This window comes from Phocoena sinus, chromosome 14, assembly GCF_008692025.1.
Source record: "Phocoena sinus isolate mPhoSin1 chromosome 14, mPhoSin1.pri, whole genome shotgun sequence".
Lineage (NCBI taxonomy): Eukaryota > Metazoa > Chordata > Mammalia > Artiodactyla > Phocoenidae > Phocoena > Phocoena sinus.
This window is the reverse complement of record NC_045776.1, coordinates 833,426-855,452: the sequence shown is the minus strand read 5'-3', so window position 1 is coordinate 855,452 and position 22,027 is coordinate 833,426. Positions and strand designations below refer to the sequence as shown.

Genomic DNA, 22,027 nt, shown 5'->3' with positions numbered 1-22,027 from the left:
TAGGGAAATTTTTGACTATAATCTCTTCAAATATTTTCTAGGGTCATTTCTCTCTCTCTTCTTCTTCTGGGACCCCTATAATGTGAATGTTGTTGCATTTACTGTTGTCCCAGAGGTCTCTTAGGCTGTCTTCATTTCTTTTCATTCTTGTTTCTTTATTCTGTTCTGTAGAAGTGAATTCTACCATTCTGTCTTCCAGGTCACTTATCCGTTCTTCTGCCTCAGTTCTTCTGCTATCGATTCCTTCTAGTGTAGTTTTCATTTCAGTTATTGTATTGTTCATCTCTGTTTGTTTGTTCTTTAATTATTCTAGGTGTTTGTTCTTTAATTCTTCTAGGTCTTTGTTAAACATTTCTTGCATCTTCTCTATCTTTGCCTCCATTCTTTTTCCAAGGTCCTGGATCATCTTCACTATCATTATTCTGAATTCTTTTTCCGGAAGGTTGCCTATCTCCACTTCATTCAGTTGTTTTTCTGGAGTTTTATCTTGTTCCTTCATTTATCTTGTTCCTTCATTTAGTTGTTTTTTTGGAGTTTTATCTTGTTCCTTCATCTGGTACAACGTCCTCTGCCTTTTCATTTTGTCTGTCTTTCTGTGAATGTGGTTTTCCTTGTACAGGCTGCAGAATTGTAGTTCTTCAGAGATGAAGTTTTGCACTAGTGTTTTAACATCACTAAAAAAGCATGAAAGCAAACATAATTTTAATAGGTGGAGATTCTCTTCAGGTAGTAGATGTCGGTTTTTTGTCATGATGAATTTTTTTAATTTCTCACAATAAAAAGAGAGAGGAAGTAAGTGTAGCACACTGTCAGAGACATCAGGGAGGGCAGGCCAGTCCTTCTTGAGGTCCAGGTAAGGGCTGTGGCTCAGAAGGCCTACCATTGTTAGCAGGGTCATGTACCCAGGATTTGATTCCAGGGGTGCTGTCCTCCATGGCCTTTGCCCTTCAGCACTTAGCATGTAATAGTTTATAGGAAAATACTTACAGCGTACCACATTTACATACCTGGTCACAGATTTTACGTTTTCTGTATCTAGTTGTATCTAGGTGTTGTATCCTATTTTTTTCATCATGTTGATATTTATTCTTTTTAATAAAGGATCAAGATTGAGTTCACTCATAAAGATATTTGAAGATTCTCTTTTTCTTTTTAAATTTATTTCATCTTTTGTTTCCTGTATGTTAGAATGTTGTCACTGATCCCCAGTACTATTGATTTTTGGCCTCTCTTCTCAAAGAGCCAGAAGCAACCCGAGCTGGAGGCTTGAGGTATCCTAGATAATTCACTGTGCACAGTGTTTCTCTCCTGACCTTCATTCTCAGGATGACCTTGGCAAGTGGTAGCTCCTACTTGTGAACTTCGGCAACACAGACACAAATGTAGGCATCATAACACGTTTGCTGCATAGGTGACCCTTTCTTATTCTTCCAGAGATAGAATTCAGTGGCCAGAGTATTGTATCTTCTGAGAGAGTGTTTAGGTTGTTTAAAACAATCGTTCCACAAGTTTAAATAAAGTGCCTTTAATTTTAAATTTTGTTCAGTCATTTTTGAAATGCAAGCTTTTTCATGTATTTCAAATCTTTCAACACATGCTTAACTCTATTTCAAAGCCTATTAATGTGAGCAATTGCTAGACTCTCTATATAAGCAGCCTTCCGTATACCGAGATATGTTTGAAGTACTTTGGATTTCCAGGAGTAATACAGCAATTGCTAGACTCTCTATATAAGCAGCCTTCCGTATACTGAGATACGTTTGAAGTACTTTGGATTTCCAGGAGTAATACAGCAATGACTAGACTCTCTATATAAGCAGCCTTCCGTATACTGAGATATGTTTGAAGTACTTTGGATTTCCAGGAGTAATACAGCAATTACTAGACTCTATATATAAGCAGCCTTCCGTATACTGAGATATGTTTGAAGTACTTTGGATTTCCAGGAGTAATACAAGGGCTCTTATCTTCTTTACACTGGATTACAAGTTGAGAGGGAAAGATCAGGATTTTTAAAAATTTTATTCTTTAAAAGTTATGTGTCACTACTATATTTAAAATAGATAACTAGTAAGCACCTACTGTATAGCACAGAGAACTCTACTCAGTACTCTGTAATGACTTATATGGGAAAAGAATCTAAAAAAGAATGGGTATATGTAGATGTATAACTGGTTCACTTTGCTGTACACCTGAAACTAACACAACATCGTAAATCAACTCTACCCCAATACAGATTAAAAAAAAAAGTTATGTGTCGATTGAGTTCAAGTTGCCTCCTGGTGAAGTGAGCTCAGGCCTTCCTCCCTGGCTGTAGAAACCAAACGCATGGGAGCAAGGACTCAAGTTGACACAGACAGATAAACAGACACAAGGACTGAGGGCACCAGAGAGGGACAAACACGACTTCCCAGGGTGCCATGCTTCTTCCCCTTGTTGGTTCAGAGAACCAGGAAACTTGCCATGTTTCAGTAATAGGTGGATATGGGAGCATTCTGATCTTAAGTTGTCGAGAGCCTGGAAGGAGGGATGAGTCCTCTAAAGGCTGCTGGATGTATATGCCCAGATGGGGGTCCAGGCTGAGCCCCAGAGCAGGACTGCAGGTTCTGTGCGCAGTCAGGGGTCCAGGGCTGATACTGATGGTAGAAAATCCAGCAAATGAGAGTAAACTTTTGGAAAATTTATAAGAATTTGATGAAGGAATTTAATGTTAAGAAGATTGGAACATATGTTTTGTCAGATTTTTTTGTTATTTGTTCCTCTTAATAATTTATTGATGTGGTATTTTGCAAAACTAGACCTTGTGACCGATTAGAAATTTAAAAGTAAAACCTGTACCACACATAGTTTGCAAGGCTTCTGCTTTAGAGAAAACTTAGTATCTGGCATCGGCCAGCAGGGGAACCCGTCCCACTCGGGCGTCACTCAAGGGGCCGGACCCAGAGAGCTCTGGTGCAGGGCCACAAAAGCAGCATGGAGGCTGAGAGGCAGGACCAGTGGGGGCGCTGGAGTGCACAGCAGCCTGCAGCTCGCGATCCAAAACACGTGCATGTCGCTGCTTCTCAAGCTTCGGTCTCACGGGGCAGTTGTTGTGGGCTGGGAAGTGGGCGACGAAACTCGGTTCCTCACTTCTGGGGTCTTGCTCCTTGATGCTCCTGATGTGCCGTTTGCAGCCCAGCTCAGTGCAGGTGTCACCAGTCGCTCTCTGTGTCCTCCGTTGGTGGAGTGGGGGTCCATAGTCACATGGGGCCACTCTGCTTTGAAGAGCGCAGTAGTGCAAGCCTCACAGCTTCCCAGGGCACACAATTACAAAGGGGGAAAAAAGAGATGCTTATTCTAAAAAAGAGCAAACACGTAACGTCTGCAGGTGTCACTGCTGAGCTGTACGTACCCTGGCATCTTCTGTCTTCCTGGGCGTTCCGTGGAGGAGGCTTTTGGTGGTGTGCTGAGATGTGTGGTGCACAGTTGTCATTGTTATGTAGACCCGAGATCACCTCGGTCACATTTACTCCACAGGTCCTGCCTTAGGACTCACTAAATTCCACACATTACATTAATGTGACATCAAAGAGTTTTTATAATTATTAGGGTTAATTCTGCAGTGGTTGTTGATTTCAGTGAGTATTATGGATATATCATCTTTCTCACCTTAATTATGTTTCTCGCCTTCAAATTTTGTGAAAATTAGAAATATATACGCACAGCAGCAGTTCTAGAGGCGGACTTCCGTGGTTTTTAATTTGACATTCCAGAGATGAATGCCTCTGATCTGAGCCTTTGTAATGTATAGATCGCTCTTGGGGTTATTTTACTGTTCTTTTATCTTAAGTTTGATAGACCGCAAAATTATCATTTCTTCTTAACATGTACAATTAGAAAACCAAACTTTCAGGAGACAGGAATAAAAGAGACATAACATATAAATTCAAAATCAAATATTGTCTTTTTAATACTCCTCTTACTGTTTTCATTGTCTGTGTCCTGAAATGTGAGCAAAGGCTCTTGTACCTGGTTGTCCTGCATCTTTACAGTGAAAGGATGCTCGCAGACTCTTGTTCAGAGAAAGTGCCCCCCCCCCCCCACCACCACCACCACCGGTACCATCTTGTTTGGGATCACATGAATTGATCAGTTAGAATGTAAGCTCTCTTAATGTAGCTTCAGTGTTAGAGTTACCATTTTAATAGGCATTAATGAGTGAACAGTGTCACGCTTTCTATTGCCAGTGAAAAGAATATTAGTACATTTTCTAATGTTTCGTGTAGGTAAATTAGTATCACTTAAGAAATCATTTGAGTTTTTCAAAGTTTATTTTTAAAGTTGAGATTAGATTTTCTAGAACTACTGAAATTAAATATGCTGTTGGATAAATCTATATAAAATCAAATGGTGTCATAATATTTTCCATCAAAACGATTAAGTAGCAAGTATTACTTCTGTGCATATCCTTCAAGTTTATCTGTAAGGACCACTTCTGTGTTTTGCAGGTACTATAATAGGTGTTGTCATTTATACTGGAAAAGAGACTCGAAGTGTAATGAACACATCCAATCCAAAAAATAAGGTAGGCTAGCTTGAGGACCGACTGCTTGACTGAACTCACCTCCTCCTTTCAGTGAGAGAGCACGTGTAGTTCTGAGTAGCTTGTTTGTGAAACAGAGTTTCAAAATGTTGGTGATTCAGGATATGAATTCTCTGTGTTTGTATAACAGCATGCTCGTGTAGAAGAATTTTCAAAACTATTTTTTCTTGGTTAATCAGAGTTTTATATGTCTCTTAAATTTTCATTGTTGTATATATAATTTAACAGTTAATTGTGGGTCTTTTAATTTCTACTCAATCTATTTATTTTATAATTTGCACTCTATTTTTATGTTGATGATTCTTTTTTAAAATAAAGGAATCTATATTAATGTTTTTATGGTATGTAATTTGACAGTGTTTTATTGTTAAACCAGTTTTGTTATTTCCATTTCAGAAGAAGCATATTGAAAACCAGATTTTAGTTTTTAGACTGCTTGATTATATTCCTAAATTAATTATATTCCTGTTATAGTCCTAAAATTGTTATTTATGCAGTCATCGTGTGTGTAAGTTAAATCATAACAAAAGGTTAGTTTGAATTTTCAGTAGTTATGATTTGAACAACACATTTTGTATCAAGTCATAATATGTGTTAATATCTACTGAATGAGAAGCTCTTTCTAACTGTGCATTTTACTCACTTTTCTTTGAAATATAATTTGTGTGTATCTAAGTAGAACAAAAAAATCCTCTCATGGAGTCACACCTTGCTTTGTGAGTAATTCATAGGACAGGTCGTCTTCTGCAGGAAATTTTATAACAAAGCAATAGAAATGAAATAATTCTTTGAAAGATATCTTTTAGGACAAGATGTGTTTCATTTTTTCAGCTAAATACTATTTTAAAAAATAGTTAACCCTTCAAAAACCAGGGAAGCATCACTGATGCTGTGAACGCCTAGACCTGCTTGCAGTGCCGCTGACTGCTTCCCGTATGGAGAGCATCCCCAGCTGCCTCCCGGGGTTGCATCTGGTGACATTTTATATTCCTGTATTTGTTAGGGCTCCAGATGTCTGTGGGTGACATGTTTACAGAAGTCAAAGAAAAATGTTGTGCTACTATTATTTTAGTATAAATTCTGATTTTGATAATGGGGGAAAAATTCTCTGTCAATTTATATATATATATAAAACTTGGCTTTAATTTGAGTAAATCGAATATACCCAAGTCAGTAATTCTACAGTAGAGTTAAATTATTTAAAAATAAATTACTAAACTAATGACAAGAGTTAGAATCGCATACATAGTTATGTGTGTTTTCTGGCAAGTATGGTGTTTTTCTTTAGGAAGCAAAACTTGGACGTCTAGTAACACATATATGATTTCTGGGGGGGTTTTCCTTAATCATTTTACTTTTACACTTATGATGGTATTTGAGGGTAAGTTTAAATTTAAATATTAAGTTTAAAATCTGAAAACTTTGTAAGCCAACTTCTTTTCTTGTTCTCCCTTACCCTTCTGTGCCACTCACTTCCTGTCTCTCACCGTCTGTCTACACACAGCCACTTCTTTGCTCCGGGCACCTTCGGTTTCGGCTCACGTGCTTGTTCCCTTGGGTGTTGATATAGAGTTACTTAGGTGACCTTTCCCAGGTTTCTGACCGCAGTGAAGAACTCTGGCACTGGAGGTTGACCAGCCTGGGTTAGAGTCTGGGTGGTGCACTGACCAGCTCTTTGACTGTGGGCAAGCGGCTTAATTCTGTGCCTTATTACTCGGTAAATGCTACCTATCACCATTACCTTTCTACAAAGTGAAATGTGAAATATGAATGAGTGCCGTGGTTTTTCAACCCCACCCTCGTTGTCAGTCAAGACACGCTCCCTGAGTAGTGCCCAGGCCCTGAGCGGCTTCAGAGCTGCCCGCCTTTCAGGCCCTCCGCTCCGCCCTCCCCCCTGCCCTCCCCTCCGCCCTCCCCTCCCCCCTCCCCCCCACCCTCCCCTCCGCCCTCCCCCCCGCCCTCCCCTCCGCCCTCCCCCCTGCCCTCCCCTCCGCCCTCCCCCCTGCCCTCCCCTCCGCCCTCCTGCACCGCCTCTTCCTCCTTGTCCTCTCAGCCTCCCTTCCTCCTTCCCGATTTAGACAGCCTTCCCAGTTTCCTTGGCGTTAGCAAAATCTCTCTTACAACAGGAAGAACTCCTTTGGCGTCTTGCAGGATTGGGCTCGGATCCTCGCTCTGCCGCTTGACAGCCTCACGTGGGGAGCAGACGTGCTCTTTCTGGGGCCGAACCTTTCTGGGGCTTGATCAGCGTTTGCTGCTCCCCTTCTGGTTGAAAGCCTTAGGGAAGCTCTCACACGGGCAGGCACTGATCTGAGCACTTTATGTCCATTGTGCCGTGAGTCTGCATGGCAGCCCCCGGAGGAGCCGGAGCTGGCTGCTTTTAGAGCAGGGCGACTGCAGCTCAGGGGGCAGCCTCGTCTGCGTGGGGCTGCCGCTCCCTCAGGGCACTGCGGGTGGCAGAGCTCCAGCCTGAAAACCTTGTAAATCAAGGGATCATCTTAGGAGAGAGAGAAAATCTCTCAATGCGCATATGTCATTAAATCTTTCTAAGTGTTAAATGCCGGATTTATAAGAATAAAATTCAGGAAAAGGTTGCAGGCGTGCTACAGTGGACAAAAAGCAGCAGATGTAATTTATCTAGGGCAAGTGTTGATATGTGCTGAAAGAAAAGAATGAGTGATGTTTGAATCCTAAACGGAGGGAAGACAGAAATTAATGTTCGCTGTTTGTAAGCCGTTATTATCTGCAGACATCTCAGTGTTCTTCTGTAGCTTACTAAACCAGCAAACTTCTGGATTTCACAGAAGGCCAGTGGAAACAAAAAGCAAACATTTAAAATGCTTTGAATCATTTGCCTGAGTTTCATTGGATTTCTTTGGGGAAGCCACACCGTTCCTAACCCTCCATTCTGAGCGCTGCCCTATGCATGGAATGCCTGTGGGGACAGAGTGTCAGGTGAAACAGCCCCGGAAGCACAGTGGCGCCGCACACAGTGGCGGAAGCACAATAATCACTGTGCTGTACACCAGAGTTCCTTCTCTCCTCGTGGACGTGTCTGAGATGTGGGCAGACACTCTGCTCGGCACCATTCCGCGGGGCCCCTCCTGGAAACACGCCTTGGTGACCGTGGGGATACGAAGAAACTGGCGTGGCAGGTTACACACGCCTCCCCGCTCAGCCGGTCAGCGGTGTGGGCGTGTTTCCTTGGCCAGAGCACTCGAATGGCTTCACCGAAGTTGGAGGAATTAGGGACGTACAGTCCTACCCCAACCGTGGAGGAGGGAGAATTGGGGATGTTTAATGACAAGCACTGCTGATCACCCGCAGTGCGCTTATGGGTGAGAGTTTCCAGCCTTTCACAGAGAGTTAAAAAACAAGGAGGAACCTCGTAGAGCCCTAAAACTGCCAGCAGCTAGGGTGAAGCAGGGAAGGGTAGCCAGGAAGGAAGGCTGAGAGGACAGCACTTGCAGAGTGGCCGGCAGTTGGCAGCGGGCCGTGTGGCGGAGGCCCCGGAGGTGAAGGACTGAAGGGTCCACGGACTAAGCACATAGAAGTCGTGGTGAAGTGAAAAGCTCGGGTGGAGGGCAGATGCAGGGGCAGGTAGAAGCCTCCGAAGGAGGGCTCTCGGCCACGGCTGAGCAGGGGAGGCCGGACACGCTTTGAGGCAGGGCCCAGAGCACCAGAGAAGCCGTGGTGGTAAGAACTGACTGATGCTGCCCTGGGGAAAGGATTTTATTGATTTTGTTTCTGGTGAGAAAACCAATATCACAAAACTATTGATGCTTCCAGTAAAAGAAGAGAGGGTCTTAGTTTATAAAGAGGAAGAATATTCTTTGGAAGAATAAGTTTCATAGGCATCTAATAGTAACTTAAATATATAAATACAAAATTACTTAAAAGGGAAATTATATACTGTTATATGGAAAACAGCTACCATAGAAAATATGATGTGGCCTCTTTGATTTTGCAGAAAATATTTACGCTCACAGACATAGAAAACTTACAGTTACCAAGGGGAACGAGGGGAGGGGAGGGATAAAGTAGGAGTTTGGGATTGACATACGTACACTACTGTGTATAAAATAGAGAACCAACAAGGACCTACTGTATCGCACAGGGGGCTATACTCAATATTTTGTAATAACCTATAAGGGAAAAGAACCTGAAAAACAATAGATATATGTGTGTAACTGAATCACTGTGCTGTACACCTAAAACTAACACGAAATTGTAAATCAACTATACTTCAAAAAAATAAAGAAAAAAAGAATAAAGAAAGAAAAGATTTACAGTCATCTGTTAATCAGCCAGTATCTCCCCGCCCCCACCGCCCTTACTCCGTATCTCACTGTGGTGTATACAGGAGCATCACGCAGATCTGTAAACTGCTGTAAGTTCCTAGGATGGAAAACGCTACAGTTAAGGCAGTGCTAATTTAAGGGAAAAACAGTTAGTGATAATAACAATAATCGATGTAGTGAAATTAATGCAGAACATGGTAAGAATCTGAGACAGTTCCTAAAAGCATTGAGAAAGATTACAGCCTAACAGTTCAGGCTCGTAAATTATTGGGCAGTGTTAGGGACCCAGCTGAATCTTAAATTTCTCATGGAGCCAGTAATGAGCATGTAGCTTTCTCAGGCTGATGTTCAGGAGCCCCCGGGGCAGAAGTGCAGAAATGGCTGGTCTAAAGTTCCAGGTTGTGGGGTGGGAGGGTCAGAGGAACTGCCCACAGATGCCCCCGGGAGACACAGGGGCCCTGCAGGTTATGCCACTGCTTCCTAGTGTTCTTAGTACTCATGCCCGCCCGCAGGGCCCCCTTCCCCGGTCCTGCGCACAAGTTCGCATCTTTGGTGGCGGCTGTTCCGAAGAGCCGTCTCCCTCTGACATTACCACGGCCTGCTCTGCTGCCCTAGGAACGTGAGTGTCACTTCCCTGTTGAGGCTGGGGCTACTTGTGGACCAGCCTGGGCACCTTGTAAAATGTCGTCCTTGGGTTGAGCAGATGGCTGTTAGCTAAGTTGACCAGTTCGTATTGGTTGTTTCATAAAATGTATCTTAAAAATTACCTACTCAGCTAGTGTCCGAAGCCTGTTTTGGGCCACTCTCCTGTTTGTCATCGTTTTGTCCATCTTGCTCTTCTCTAGCTGCTTTTTTAAAGACAACTTCAGACAGAAAAGGAAGGAGAAAAGTATGATCACTCATATACCCTGAACCAGGTTTAACACAAGTTCCCTACTAGTTTCATCTTTTTCTGTGGTTACAGATGTCATGCCACTTTATCCCAAGTGTGCATTCTTAAAAAATAGAAAGTCTGGCACTTTCTGTAGCTGTGCCTCAGCCCCCTGTCTTACTCTGTGGCTCCTGACCTGCACAGCCCAGTTGAGTGGCCCTGGGTTGGCGACATCAGCTTCACATCCGGGGCACTGATTCGACCCCCTAGAGTCCCTCCCCTCAGACTTCCTGAATCTGAACCTCTGGGGGCTCTGACACACACTAGAGACTGAAAGCTACCGTCCCCTCGGTGGACACCGCAGTCGGAGATACACAGAGAATCCTGCAAAATTGATCACAGTGTAACTGAATTCTGTGACTGTGACGGACGTCCCACTTGAATTCATCCTTTTAGAATGGCCTTGAAGTTCGTTCTGGAAAACCAACTTGCTAATTTTATGTAATCAGCATATACAGTTTTACCCGTATTACAGGAGCTTATTAGAATACTTTTTAAAATGTAGCATGTTTTATCCAGACATGGAGATTTGGAATAAATCCTAAAATGTTGTTAGGTGGAGGAAAGTTCTAAAGTGTTGAGAAATTCCTGAAGCTCCTTCTCAGGGTTAGAATGTGCCCCTCATAGTGTTAACTGAGGCAGATGTAAAGCAGGGATTGGGGTCTACTCAAAGTTTGAAAATTGTATTTTAAAACTTTGAACAGATCAAAAGTTTTTATTACTTAGCCATTACTTTTACAGTAATATTTGGTGAAAGTTTAACTTACAAGGACTACAACTTGAGTACTGGGTTGTTTTATAAAACCTAGCTTCGGATATATTTAATAAGATGATACTTGATTACATTTAAGAGGGAACAGATTCTTACAGGAGGTTAAGAAAAATCAATTGTGACAGGTTGCCATTTTCATGCCATTCATAATAAGAAGTTGCTCAGAGCAAAAACAGCAAGGATGAAATGATAATACAGAGTGCTTCCAGCAGTTACTGTAATCCCTTGGGCATATTGATTTGTGTTTCTAATAGAAAAGAAGCTTTCAAATGTCTCATTGACAGACAGACAGGTGATACGTGCCATTATGTGAATTAGAGCCGCTTCTTGTTATCTGAATGGTTGTAAAGGCATTTTCAGATAATAGAGCAAAATAGAATCAGCTGTGGTGTACTTGGCAAGTTGAAATATCAAGGCTGTTTGGAGAATAGCTCTTTTATTTTAAAAAGGGCAGTTTATTAATATTTTAAAAGTCGTGTTGATTTATATTAAAATTTTACAGTAGAAAGATGTATTATTCTCTCTTCTTGTGGTTGCATACCATCATCACAGCCCTTAATTTTTTTAATAGTTGCCTTCTTGAGTAACAAAATATTCTTGAATTTAAATACTTGTTTAAAGATGGGATCATGTGGTTCACAAAAGAGCTGTATGTTGTGGAATATGGTATTACAGTCAATCTACACAGATAGATAGACTTCAGAATGCTTTTTTGATAACTGTTATTAACAAATCATAGTGTTTCAAAGCCTCACCGGGAAGAGATTAACTAGAGAAACAAGCCCCCAGTAAGTCGTTCAGTGGCACGTAGACAAGGCCCAGTGTGGCTCTCGGGGTTGTGACAGCACACACACTGCCTCACTGCACTTGTTCAGCTGTCCACTTTGATATTACAGCTGCTCACAATTAAAAGTTGTGTTTCTTCATCAGCAGTGTGAATATAAATAAACTTATAATTTCAGGAAAGCAGTAAAGAGGCAAGATGCTGAATGGAGACGCAGTCCTAATGATAACCTCTGGGACGTGATGCTCTATCAGAGTACATAGCAAGTATCTCAACCGGAAAACTTGGATTCAGTCCCTCATTCCTTTTAAATATGAATTTGATTATAAAGCAGGTGTTCTAAATAGGAAACACAGCATATTTGTTATTTAAAGTAAATACTTTGTATCACTAAAAAGACTTAGTTTTACATAAATTTCTGAATGAGAAGGGCTTACTCATCACCTGTATATAAAATAAGAACTAACGGATTGTATTTCATCATTTCTGAGCAGTACAGCTAAATTCCCTATAATCAAATTCTTAACAGAGAAGGATAACTTATTCAAGAAGCAATTAAGTATTTTGCTTTTGTTTTTTAAAATCTTTGATTCCTTATCCTGAGGCCATAATAACTGTTAGAAATTAGTGGAACTTGTGATGACTTATTTATCATGACATTTCCATCTTAATTTATATATGCTCACAAAACTAAGTATTTATCACTCCCAGGAAGCATTTTTGATGAAAGCCTTTCTGAATGGGTGAGGATATGGTCTGAAATGTCTAGTGAGGTTGAAAATGAGAAGCTTTCAGAACTGCTGTATGAACTAGAGTGGATGGATGATTATGCTGTCAACGAAGACACAAGAGGAGGATCATGAGATTTTCCTGTTGTTTTCAGATTCTCTCAGTAAATATCACCTTCCCAGGCGGGCTGCAAGCCACCAGGCCCTGGTGGGTACGCGTGGTGTCGATGTCCTAGGTAATTATGCAGAGCAGGTCCCTTCATGGTCACCATGAAGAGAAATAGGTCGTGTGCGTGGCCGGGGTTCAGAAGCAGACTTGGGGAAAATGCCAAGCCCGAGGTCAGCTGGAAGGGAAGGTCGCTCGGTTTTCTTGCTGTGCCCTGGGAAGGCCTGGGACGGGCAGGACTCTTCGGCCCCCACTGTGGTTCCTCCTTGAGAGGTCAGGGGAAAACCAACATCACTGCACCTGGCAGGCCGTGCGGGGTGCTTGTCCTTGGGGCTGCCGCTGGTGAGGACACCAGGGGGGGGGGCGCGGGAGGCTGAGGTCAAGGCCAGCCCTTCCCCGCCCGCCTGCTGGCTCCTTGGGCCGGGAGCCCCCATTCCGCGGCCGCCACCTGCGGCCACAGCGACACTGGTCTGGTGCCCTCTCCGAAGGCAGGCCCGGGACCAGCACCCTTTCGTGGTCGTGGCATCGGTTGGTGTCTCTGCCTCCGGCACGGTGATGACACACGTGTTGAGTGATCACGTTACTTTTCTTAGGAGTAGTCCATGGTTTTTCCCCTCCACAGTTACCTTCTTCTAAGCAGTAATTTAAAAAGAAGAATATTCCTCAGAAACAAATCTTAACACATCTGGTTTCAACTTAGTTGTCTTTTCATACGTCTGAAAATATATTCTGGATACTAATTATTTTTTTAATTTGAGTTGTCGACAGTTAGAGTAGCAACTGGACCAAACTTTATTTTTTAAAACATCATTAACTAAAACATGTATATAATACATTTAACATGAAATTAAATAGCTTTCTTTTCCCCTATGGAATTAGCATTGTCAGCTAATAATTACCTTTTGCAAAACTTTAAAATATATCATGTGAGTTTGAGTTTTCCCACTATAATAAGCTCTTAACTGCGTGAGATTTCTTTTTGAGGGACAGTTATCCATATCAAACACTTCTGAAAGGCTTGTTTTTTGTTTATTTTTTTAAGTTTTTCTTGGAGTATAGTTGATTTACAGTGTCGTTAGTTTCAGTTGTACAGTGAAGTGAACCAGTTATACATATATCCACTCTTTTAGATTCTTTTCCCATATAGGCCATTACAGAGTATTGAGTAGAGTTCCTTGTGCAATAGGAACAAGTAGGTCCTTATTAGTTATCTATTTTATATAGAGTAGTGTGTATGTGTGTCAGTCCCAATCTCCCAATTTATCCCTCCCCCGACTTTCCTCCCTGGTAACCGTAAGTTTGTTTTCTACATCTGTGACTCTATTTCTGTTTCGTAAATAAGTTCATTTGTACCCTTTCTTTAGATGCCACATATAAGCGATATCATAGGATATTTGTCTTTCTCTGACTTACTTCATTCACTCAGTATGGGTTCTTTTTAAACTGCTTAATACCATCAGAATCAAATATTTGTTCGAGGCCTTGAAGTAAGAATGAAATTTTTTGAGCTCTCTTATTTGAACAAAGTTAGAACACAAAACTGCTATGGGATAAATTACCACAATGTAATAAATGTTAATTTATCTATGGGATAAATTAATTACAATGTAAATTGGTGTGCCAGTGTATTTTCAAGAGACAATAGGAAAATGAGCCCAAAACATATTAGTGAAGGTTAATTAGTCCCCTCCACCAGTAAGCAGAGCCTTCTAATTAGAAGGCTTCAGTAAAATATATTAGTTCAAATATTTGCTGTTTAATATTTTTAAATTGTGGGGTGGTGGTGACATCTCTGGAAGAGCTCTGGATGGGGCAGATGGGGCAGTGTCCCTCCCAGTGTGCCCTCCAGGTGTGCCCCTCCTGCTGTGTCTCTGTACCTGCGAGGCTTGCGGCACTGCCGTGTGGAGAGCATTAAAAGCAGGGGAGGTACGGAGGGAATCTGGTCTGATGGGGATGCTCAGAATCTGTTAGGTACTTCACTTCTTCTGAACAGCTCCATCCTGTTAGTTAACAGTGCTAGATATTGTGTGAGCTGTCTTAAATCAGGTTAGTTAATGAGGGTGGGTTAGTTCAGTAGACTGGAGTGAGTGAGCTGTTTTGCTTGGTTGATTAGAATTTGTGCTAAAATGAGGCCTCGGAAGACCAGTGTCCGCCCTGCTGAAGGCTCTTGGTAGTAACGGTCTGTGGAAGTTACTTTTCATTTCTGGAGGAGGAAGGCGCACTGGGAATATTTGTTTTGACAATGAAGGCCAGAGAGGTGACTGTGATGAGGTGCTGATGGTGCGGTACAGGAAGTGGGCACCACCTGGGGCACCTGGGCCGCTTCTGCTGCCCTTGAAACTTCTAGATTTCTGAGCAAGCAAACGAAACCCGGTTACAGACAGACTGTAACTCAACGGTCCTTTTGATTCTTATTTTCTGAAGCAGATTTAGTTTACAAAATTTTATGCTTTCAAAACAGATAAAGGAGAGGAATTATTTACATGAAAAGTTTATGAATATATTAAACGGTTGCACCCTAACACTCTAAGGATTTAAAATTATGTTTTTGGTCGGGGGCGGGGTGCGGAGAAGGAAGGATTTATTACTTGCAGCAAGTAAGGAGAAGGCCGGGGATCTTCCCCAAAGCAGCGTCTTGGATTGAAAATTCTCGAAGTCCTGTAACACACACAGTCTTTGTGTGTTTTATACAGACACACAAACATGTTTGTTCCCGGAACTTTGAAAATGCAATTAGTGCCAGGTTGCCAGTCATGTTTTTTGTAGTGGTCTCTTCGGCAGGAGATGAGGTAAATTTAAAACGGCGCCGTTTATCTGGAGCCGCCGGCTCGCCGCCCTGGCTCCGGCCGACTCCGCTGGGCGGGGCGCGCCGGCCGCTGGGCTTCGGGGCCGCTGTGCGCCGACTGCGCGTGCGCACCCTCCCTGGCGGCCAGCCTCCGGCTCCACGGGATCCGAGTGCGGGCCGGTAGCCTTGTCTGGGATGCCGCCTCCGTCAGACCCTCCCTCAGCCTGGGTGACTGGTTTCCCGCAGGCGGAGGAGGGCGCCCCCGTCCCGCGTGCCCCCATCACGATCCGTGCTTCTCCCGTTACAGCACGCACGGGGCACCGTCCCTCAGATCCCTCTCCTCCCTCGTCCGTGCAGCCTGCGCCCCGGGGCCTCTCCCCTCTGCTCTGCGCACCCAGCGCCGCGTTTATGCGACAGACGGGCCAAGGCTGGCCCTGCCTGGGCTGTTGCTCTGGTGGCAAACACCGGGCCTCCCGGCGCTGCTGCTCTGGCAGCGCGTGAGCCCGACTTGGTGTGGGCCGCCGGCTGGATCTGCTGTTGCTTGGAGATCAGGAATAAACACTGCCTTTAAAGAGATTGTAATCGGAAGAGGGAATCTCTCGTAGAGACATTTGTCTTCTGCCTCTTTCCTTACTCTTTGTACATGGCAAACCCTTAATAAATAATGACTGGCTTTAGGTGGGACTTGATGTGCTGGCATTAGGGATAGTTTTTTTCTTTTACCATTTTTTTTTTCCCTTTTTTTTTTTTTTTCTTTTTTGCGGTATGTGGGCCTCTCACTGTTGTGTCCTCTCCCGTTGCGGAGCACAGGCTCCGGATGCGCAGGCTCAGTGGCCATGGCTCACGGGCCTAGCCGCTCCACGGCATGTGGGATCTTCCTGGACTGGGGCACGAACCCGTGTCCCCTGCATCAGCAGGTGGACTCTCAACCACTGCGCCACCAGGGAAGCCCGGGATAGTTTTTTTTTTTAATGCCCCAAATTAAGTGACTTCAGAGTGAACAAACAGATTTAGGAAGCTAGGCCTAGAAGTCAGACTTAAGTCTTCTAGCTAGAAGTCATAGCTAGCTTTCTGTTCACTTTGCTGTTAATACTGATGTGAAAGAGAAAGCTTTTTCTTCACTGCAGTAATGTTGACAGGTGATGCTGTGTTACGTGCAGCCGTGTGACTGCAGTATGGACAACCCCCCCCCCCCCCCCGGCTCCCCAGGGGCACAGAGTGAAGGCGTAAAAATAAGACAGAAAAAAGGAAAGATTTAACATCACTACGTACAGTTCATTGACCTGTGGAGATGAGCAGCTTGTGTACATTACGATTCAGAGGATTTGTTTTGTTTTGGATGACTATTTAGTCATTTGAGCAACAGTTTTCTTAAGTTAAAAATTTGTTTTTTTATTACAATTACAAAAATTGTTTCATAGCCTTAAGATACAGACACGGTCTGACACGCACAATATAGAGAACAGAATTTTCACAATAGATCAATTTAATGTTTCTAATTCTAAACAATATAAAGAAAAATGACCCCTTCCGTGGTTTAATTTCAATCTAAGGCGATGCCTCTGCCCCATACTTGAGGTGAAAGCGACGCCGTTGCGGCAGCCTCGCTTCAGAGGGTGAGTGCGTGCCCTTCGCCCTGGGAGCAGTCAGCTCAGGTCACTGAGGAATGTGCCGTAGATTCAAGAAGGAAATCAGATTGAAGTGGGTGCTTCGTGCGGTGCAGCAAAGACACAGGTGCGTGAGCATCTTTCCCTCAAGGAGCTGTTGTCTGCTGATGTGGCAGACACAGTAACAGATCATTTAAAAGCTAACTTGACCTTGACAGTCTTTGTGTTGGTAGGGTGTTTGGGGAGCACTGAAAATTGGCCCTCACAACCTGGCTTGTTAGGGAGACCTGGCCCGAAGGGAGCCAGACCTGCGAGGAGGGATACACGGTGGCCCAGGGCAACGGCCCGGACCAGAGCGGTTCAGCTGTGCTGGCGTGTGCATTTCGGAGGGAGTGGCGGGAGCCGGGGTTGAAGAAACGGTCGAGGGTGGATCTTGGAGGGTCTCCCATGCCTCTGATGCCTGAGCCGCATCCTGGACCAGGGCCACGAGCCCCGGCGGAGGTGCACGCTCCGGTTGCTCTGAGAGCTCTGTGGAGGGCTGATGTAAAAGATGAGGCGGAAAACCCATTGGGCCCGCGAGACGCACTTCAGACCGTTGAATGTCGGAGTCGCTGCAGCCTGTGATTAAGGACGCGTCGCCGGACACGTCAGAGATGCTCAGAAATGTAGTTAGCGGCACAAGAGAACTGGGAATTTTAAAATATTGATGTAAAGGAAAAATATAGTAGTCTGGTGCTCAGCTTTTGAGTTTCTAACTCCAGGCGTACCCCAGAGATACTGTGGGCTTGGTTCCAGACCGCTGCAGTAAAGTCAGGCACGCAAATTTGGGGTTTCCCGGTGCGCATAAAAGTGATGTTAGACGACACTGCAGTCTAGTGAGTGTGCAGTAGCATTGTGTCTAGAAACACAGTGTACATGCCTTAATTGCAAATGCTTTCTTGCTAAGAAGTGCCAACCATCATCGGAGCTTTCAGCGAGTCACAGTAGTGACGTCAGAGATCAGTTATCACAGATCACCGTAACAAACGTTAATGATCATGAAAAGGTTTGAAATACTGCAAGAATTTCCAGATTGAGACAGTTAGCAAATGGTGTTGGAAAAATGGCACCGATAGCCTTGCTGGACACAAGGTTGCCACCAACCTTCAACTTGTAAAACTCACAGTATCTGTGAAGGGCAATAAAGATGAGATGTGCCTGTAGGTCTAAACAGATTTGACAGTCCTGAAAACCGAGACTTTGATTTGCAAAAGCTGGGTGCTGTGGAGGCTGAAGAGGCCAGGGGAACAGGGTAGAGCCGAAAGCATGAACAGTGACAGAGATGACGCAGACCCCCACCGTCGACGCCCCGGCCTCGATGGGAAGCAAGGAGGATGGACGTGGTGTGGGTTTCTTGCCTCGCTTGGCAGTTCCCCGGACTGGGGGAGGACTCGGAGGCCAGTGCTTGGCCCCGCTGGAGCCCTGACTGTCCCGGGCTCCAGGCTCATGCAGGACGGGGCCCCCAGGAAGAGGGTGCAGACTGCAGAGAAGGGGCCTGGGCCTGTGAAGCATTCAGTGACGAATGGGAAAGTGCCCTGTGTGGTGAGGGACCTACGCTCCCAGAGCTGATGTCACACGGGGAGCGGGCAGGGAAGGCTGAGAGTGTCTCCCTACTCTCAGAGGCCACTAAGTGCCCATCATCCCGTCCCACAGGTTAGATGTCGGGGAGGGGAGACAGACTGGCAAAGGCCCAAATACAATTTAACTGAAATCCAGAATCCTAATTACTAAACTTCATGAGTTAGTTAGAATGTGACCGGATTATATTCCCTTAGAATAAATGTTAAGAAATTTATTTTAGGAAGATAAAAGACTTGGCACATCCAAGCCTATGTCCTATAAAAATGATATCCACTACCTAAAACGTACCAAATGTTGACCTTTTGAGGTGCTTTTACCCTTGCAGGTAGAGAATCTAGATGCAGTGAGGTACGATTCTGCATCTCCTGGTCAAGATAGAGACCAGAGGGTCAGGTGGAGTCGAGGGGGTGGATACTGTACCCATGGAGACCGTGTGAGGAAGGGCAGGGCCAGCAGAGGAGGGCCCACGGTCAGGCAGAAGCAGGAGCCGAATCTGAAATGGAGAGAAGTCTCGAGACCCGAAACGGCCACAGATGTCCAACGCGGCAGAGCACTACAATCTGGACTAGAAAACAGTTACGGGACTGACTGGAGGACTTTGGTGAGCTCTGGGCAACAGAACTTTCAGGAGATGAAGGTGAAGCTAGCTGTAGGGCAACAGGGGGGTCGGAGGTGGACACGGTGAGCGGATGTGTCGAGGCCCGGGGCGGAGACGGCACGGCCAGGTTTCAAGGCCGGGCCAGTAGCAAGGGAGGCGCCGAGGATCCCAGAGAGGCAGAGCCACTGGAATAAAAGCCCAGCGGAAGCAGCAGGTGTCTTCAGCGAAGAGGAGTGGTGGCCCCGAGCTGGTGGAGGGACCTGACCTTCATGAAGCAGGAGGCGCTGTGGGCAGGAACAGGTGAGTTGAGGCTCAGGCGGTCCTGCAGTCGGTCGGTCAGGGGCAAACTGGGGAACGTGGAGAGGGGAGGCTCGGAGGCCAGCAGGCAGAGGACAAGGACATGGACGGGCCCGGTACCGAGGGCCCAGCAGAGGCTGGAGTCGCGGTGTCCAGGAGAAGTGTCCAGATTGCTGCGTGACCTTCCCCAGCAGAGCTGTGCTGCTCAGATGGAGAAGCAGTGACCCAGGTTTGGGATTTGCTGTCCAAGTTCTGAGGGGGCGATTCAGAGGGAGGCGCTGTGCAGTAACACACGGTGCCCACGTGCAGGGTGGCTCGTGTCCGCGGGGAGCGCGCTGCTCAGGGTGCTGCGGCCGTCCTTGCATCCCCGGGCCCTCGGCCCTGCTTCTGCTTCTAGAGGAGCTGGGGGAGAAAAGCACCGTCACAGCCAGCCTCAGCCCCGGCCCCACGGCGGCAAAGAGCTGAGCACACATCCCCGGACAGACACATCAGGTCGCAGCCCAAGCCTTTGGGGCCGCCAACCAGTAGGAAAACCAAATGCTCACTTCGACACACTGTTGGAGGGCGAGTGCCGACTGGTGCACGTGAGAAGCCCTGGGGGCCGCAGTCTGGGCGGCTCCGGCTGCAGGAACTCGTCGGGGGCCGGGGTGGAGGTCCGAGAAGGGGCATGTCCTCCGTCACAGGGGCTTACCTGTGGGTGGGGGTGCCCATCCCTGCCCCGTCCCACCTGGGGAGGGCCCTTCTCCTGCCCAGTCCCCTCGTCTGCCCGGCTCACCGGTGGGGTGGGGAGTTGAGAAACACCTGTGAAGGTGGCCTGGATGGGCCATGAGATCGCAGGAGGCTCCCCTCCCCACCTTACACCCCGGTGCCGGCGGGGCTCCAGCAGAGGGAGACTCTGAGGAACGGCGTCTCAGAAGCCCAGAGTCAGCAGAGGGACACACGGGGCACCGGCGGACTTGGCAGCCTCTGTCACCCACGGCTGCGGCGACGTCAGACACACCAGCTCCTGCCCAGATTAACATAAAACCCCCCACCGAGGCTTGTTTACCTCTCTTCTTACTACCTCATGCTCATTACATGTCCTGCTGCAGACAGGCATTACAAGCTGTGTACTGAAGGGTAGGGAAAACGGTCTGGAGAAACAAAGCAAGCATCAGGCCCAGACTCAGGTATGGCACAGCTTTTGGAATTACCAGACAGGGAACGTGAAAGTAACATGCTAAGGGCTCTGGTAGAAACAGTAGACATCATGCATGGGGAGTGTCGTCGGGGTCATGGAAACTCCAAGGAAGACTCAAATCAAAGTCAAGCATAACAGGAACCAAGAGTGCCCGTGCTGAGCTCTCAGCAGCCTGGCCAGGGCCAAGGAGGGGACCTGTGAGCTGGAAGACATGTCGGGGGAAACTTCCCAGGCTGAGGAGCAGAAACAAAGGAGAACAAAAAGGGGGAAACAGAAAATGGGACAGAGCATCCGAGAAGCGTGTAACGGTCTCAGCAGGTGTAACGTATCTGTACAGGGCACCAGCAGGAGAAGAGGGAAGGGGCGGAAGGAATATTCGGGGTGAACCTGGCTGAGGGCTTTCTAGACTTGATGATAGACACCTAATTACAGACCCGGGAGCCTAGAGGACACCAGGCCAGATGAATGCCCGAAAGTCTAAGCCCGCTGTAGAGCCTTCCCACTGCAGCAAACCACCGGCAAAGAGGGAACCCGGAAGAAGCCAGAGAAATAGAGGCGTTGGCCTGGAAAAGGAGCGGGACGCTTCCCACCACATGGGATTGGGGGAGGCCTGGCTGGTGTCATGGTCATCATGCAGGAGGGGGCGGTGGTGGGAAGGGAGTTGACACAGCCTGGACACAAGCAGGGAAGGTCCTGATGACCCGAGGGTGGCGAGGACTGGCTGGAGGCTTCGGAGTCCAGAGTGAAAAGGAGTCAACACATCCAAGCAGGTTAGGAGTTTAGAGCGTGGGATTCCCGTCATCTCTGCCCCCTCCCCAGACCCACTGTGCCCAGAACCGTGGTACTGCCAGGCCTCCCCCGGCAGTCACTGGCCAGGGTCGGGGCTGGGGGTGTGGGCTTCCTGCCAGCCTCGCCGAGCCTGCTCTGCCTGCAGTCTGTGTGGTCCACTGACCGTGTTCAGTTTGTGGTCACGGAGCAGAGGCTGAGCCCGTGGGTAGGGTTTCCTCCGTTGACTTCTACCAGCATTTCTGTATTATAATCTTAGATTAATGCATATGTTATTTCCTCAGCTGCCCACTCATTTTCTGAGGTTTCAGAGATGCTTTTTATTTAGCAGCTGTTAGGTCATCAGATGCAGTTTTGCACCTGAAATAGTCCTCCATGTGTCATTTGACTGACACTTTCGCCACAAGGCAGCGTAAGCTGTGCTCCCATGCAGCTGCGAAGCCTGTGGTCAGCACTTGAGTTTTGCTTAAGAGCAAGAATAATACTTCATTTCTGTTATACTTTTTTGGTTTTCGTTCTTTAATTTTGGTTGACTTAACATAATACACAAAAGTATACCAACTTTAAAAAGCATGGAACTCGCTGAGTCACCACAAAGCGAGCGCATGCCCCAGCCCCTGACGTGGTCAGGAACTAGCACTGTGCCAGCATTCCAGAAGCTTCCCTCTCTGCACACCTGCTCTCCCGGAAGGGCGCTGTCCCCGTGTCTCCTTGACTGGCGACTTGTGTCTGTTTCTGAAGGTTACAACGTGCGGCTGTATGTGCGTGCATTCTTCTGCCTTTGGCCTCCTGTGTACACTGATGCGCATGGGGGTTTTGTCCGTGTGTCACATGTCACAGGGCTCTGTTCGTTTGCGTGTCTGTGCACCGTCCCGCCACAGGACTGGCCGTAG

General features: G+C 46.2%; 1 protein-coding gene across 8 annotated transcripts in view; it reads left to right on the top strand.

Moving 5' to 3' along the window:
• ATP9B (ATPase phospholipid transporting 9B (putative)) overlaps positions 1–22,027 on the top strand; it is a 217,153-nt gene that overhangs the window by 101,504 nt on the left and 93,622 nt on the right. For all 8 annotated transcript variants that reach the window (XM_032654355.1, XM_032654351.1, XM_032654354.1 and 5 more), the window contains one exon: positions 4,488–4,564. In XM_032654355.1, coding sequence (XP_032510246.1) covers positions 4,488–4,564 — 77 coding nt within the window. The remainder of the gene's footprint in view (positions 1–4,487; positions 4,565–22,027) is intronic.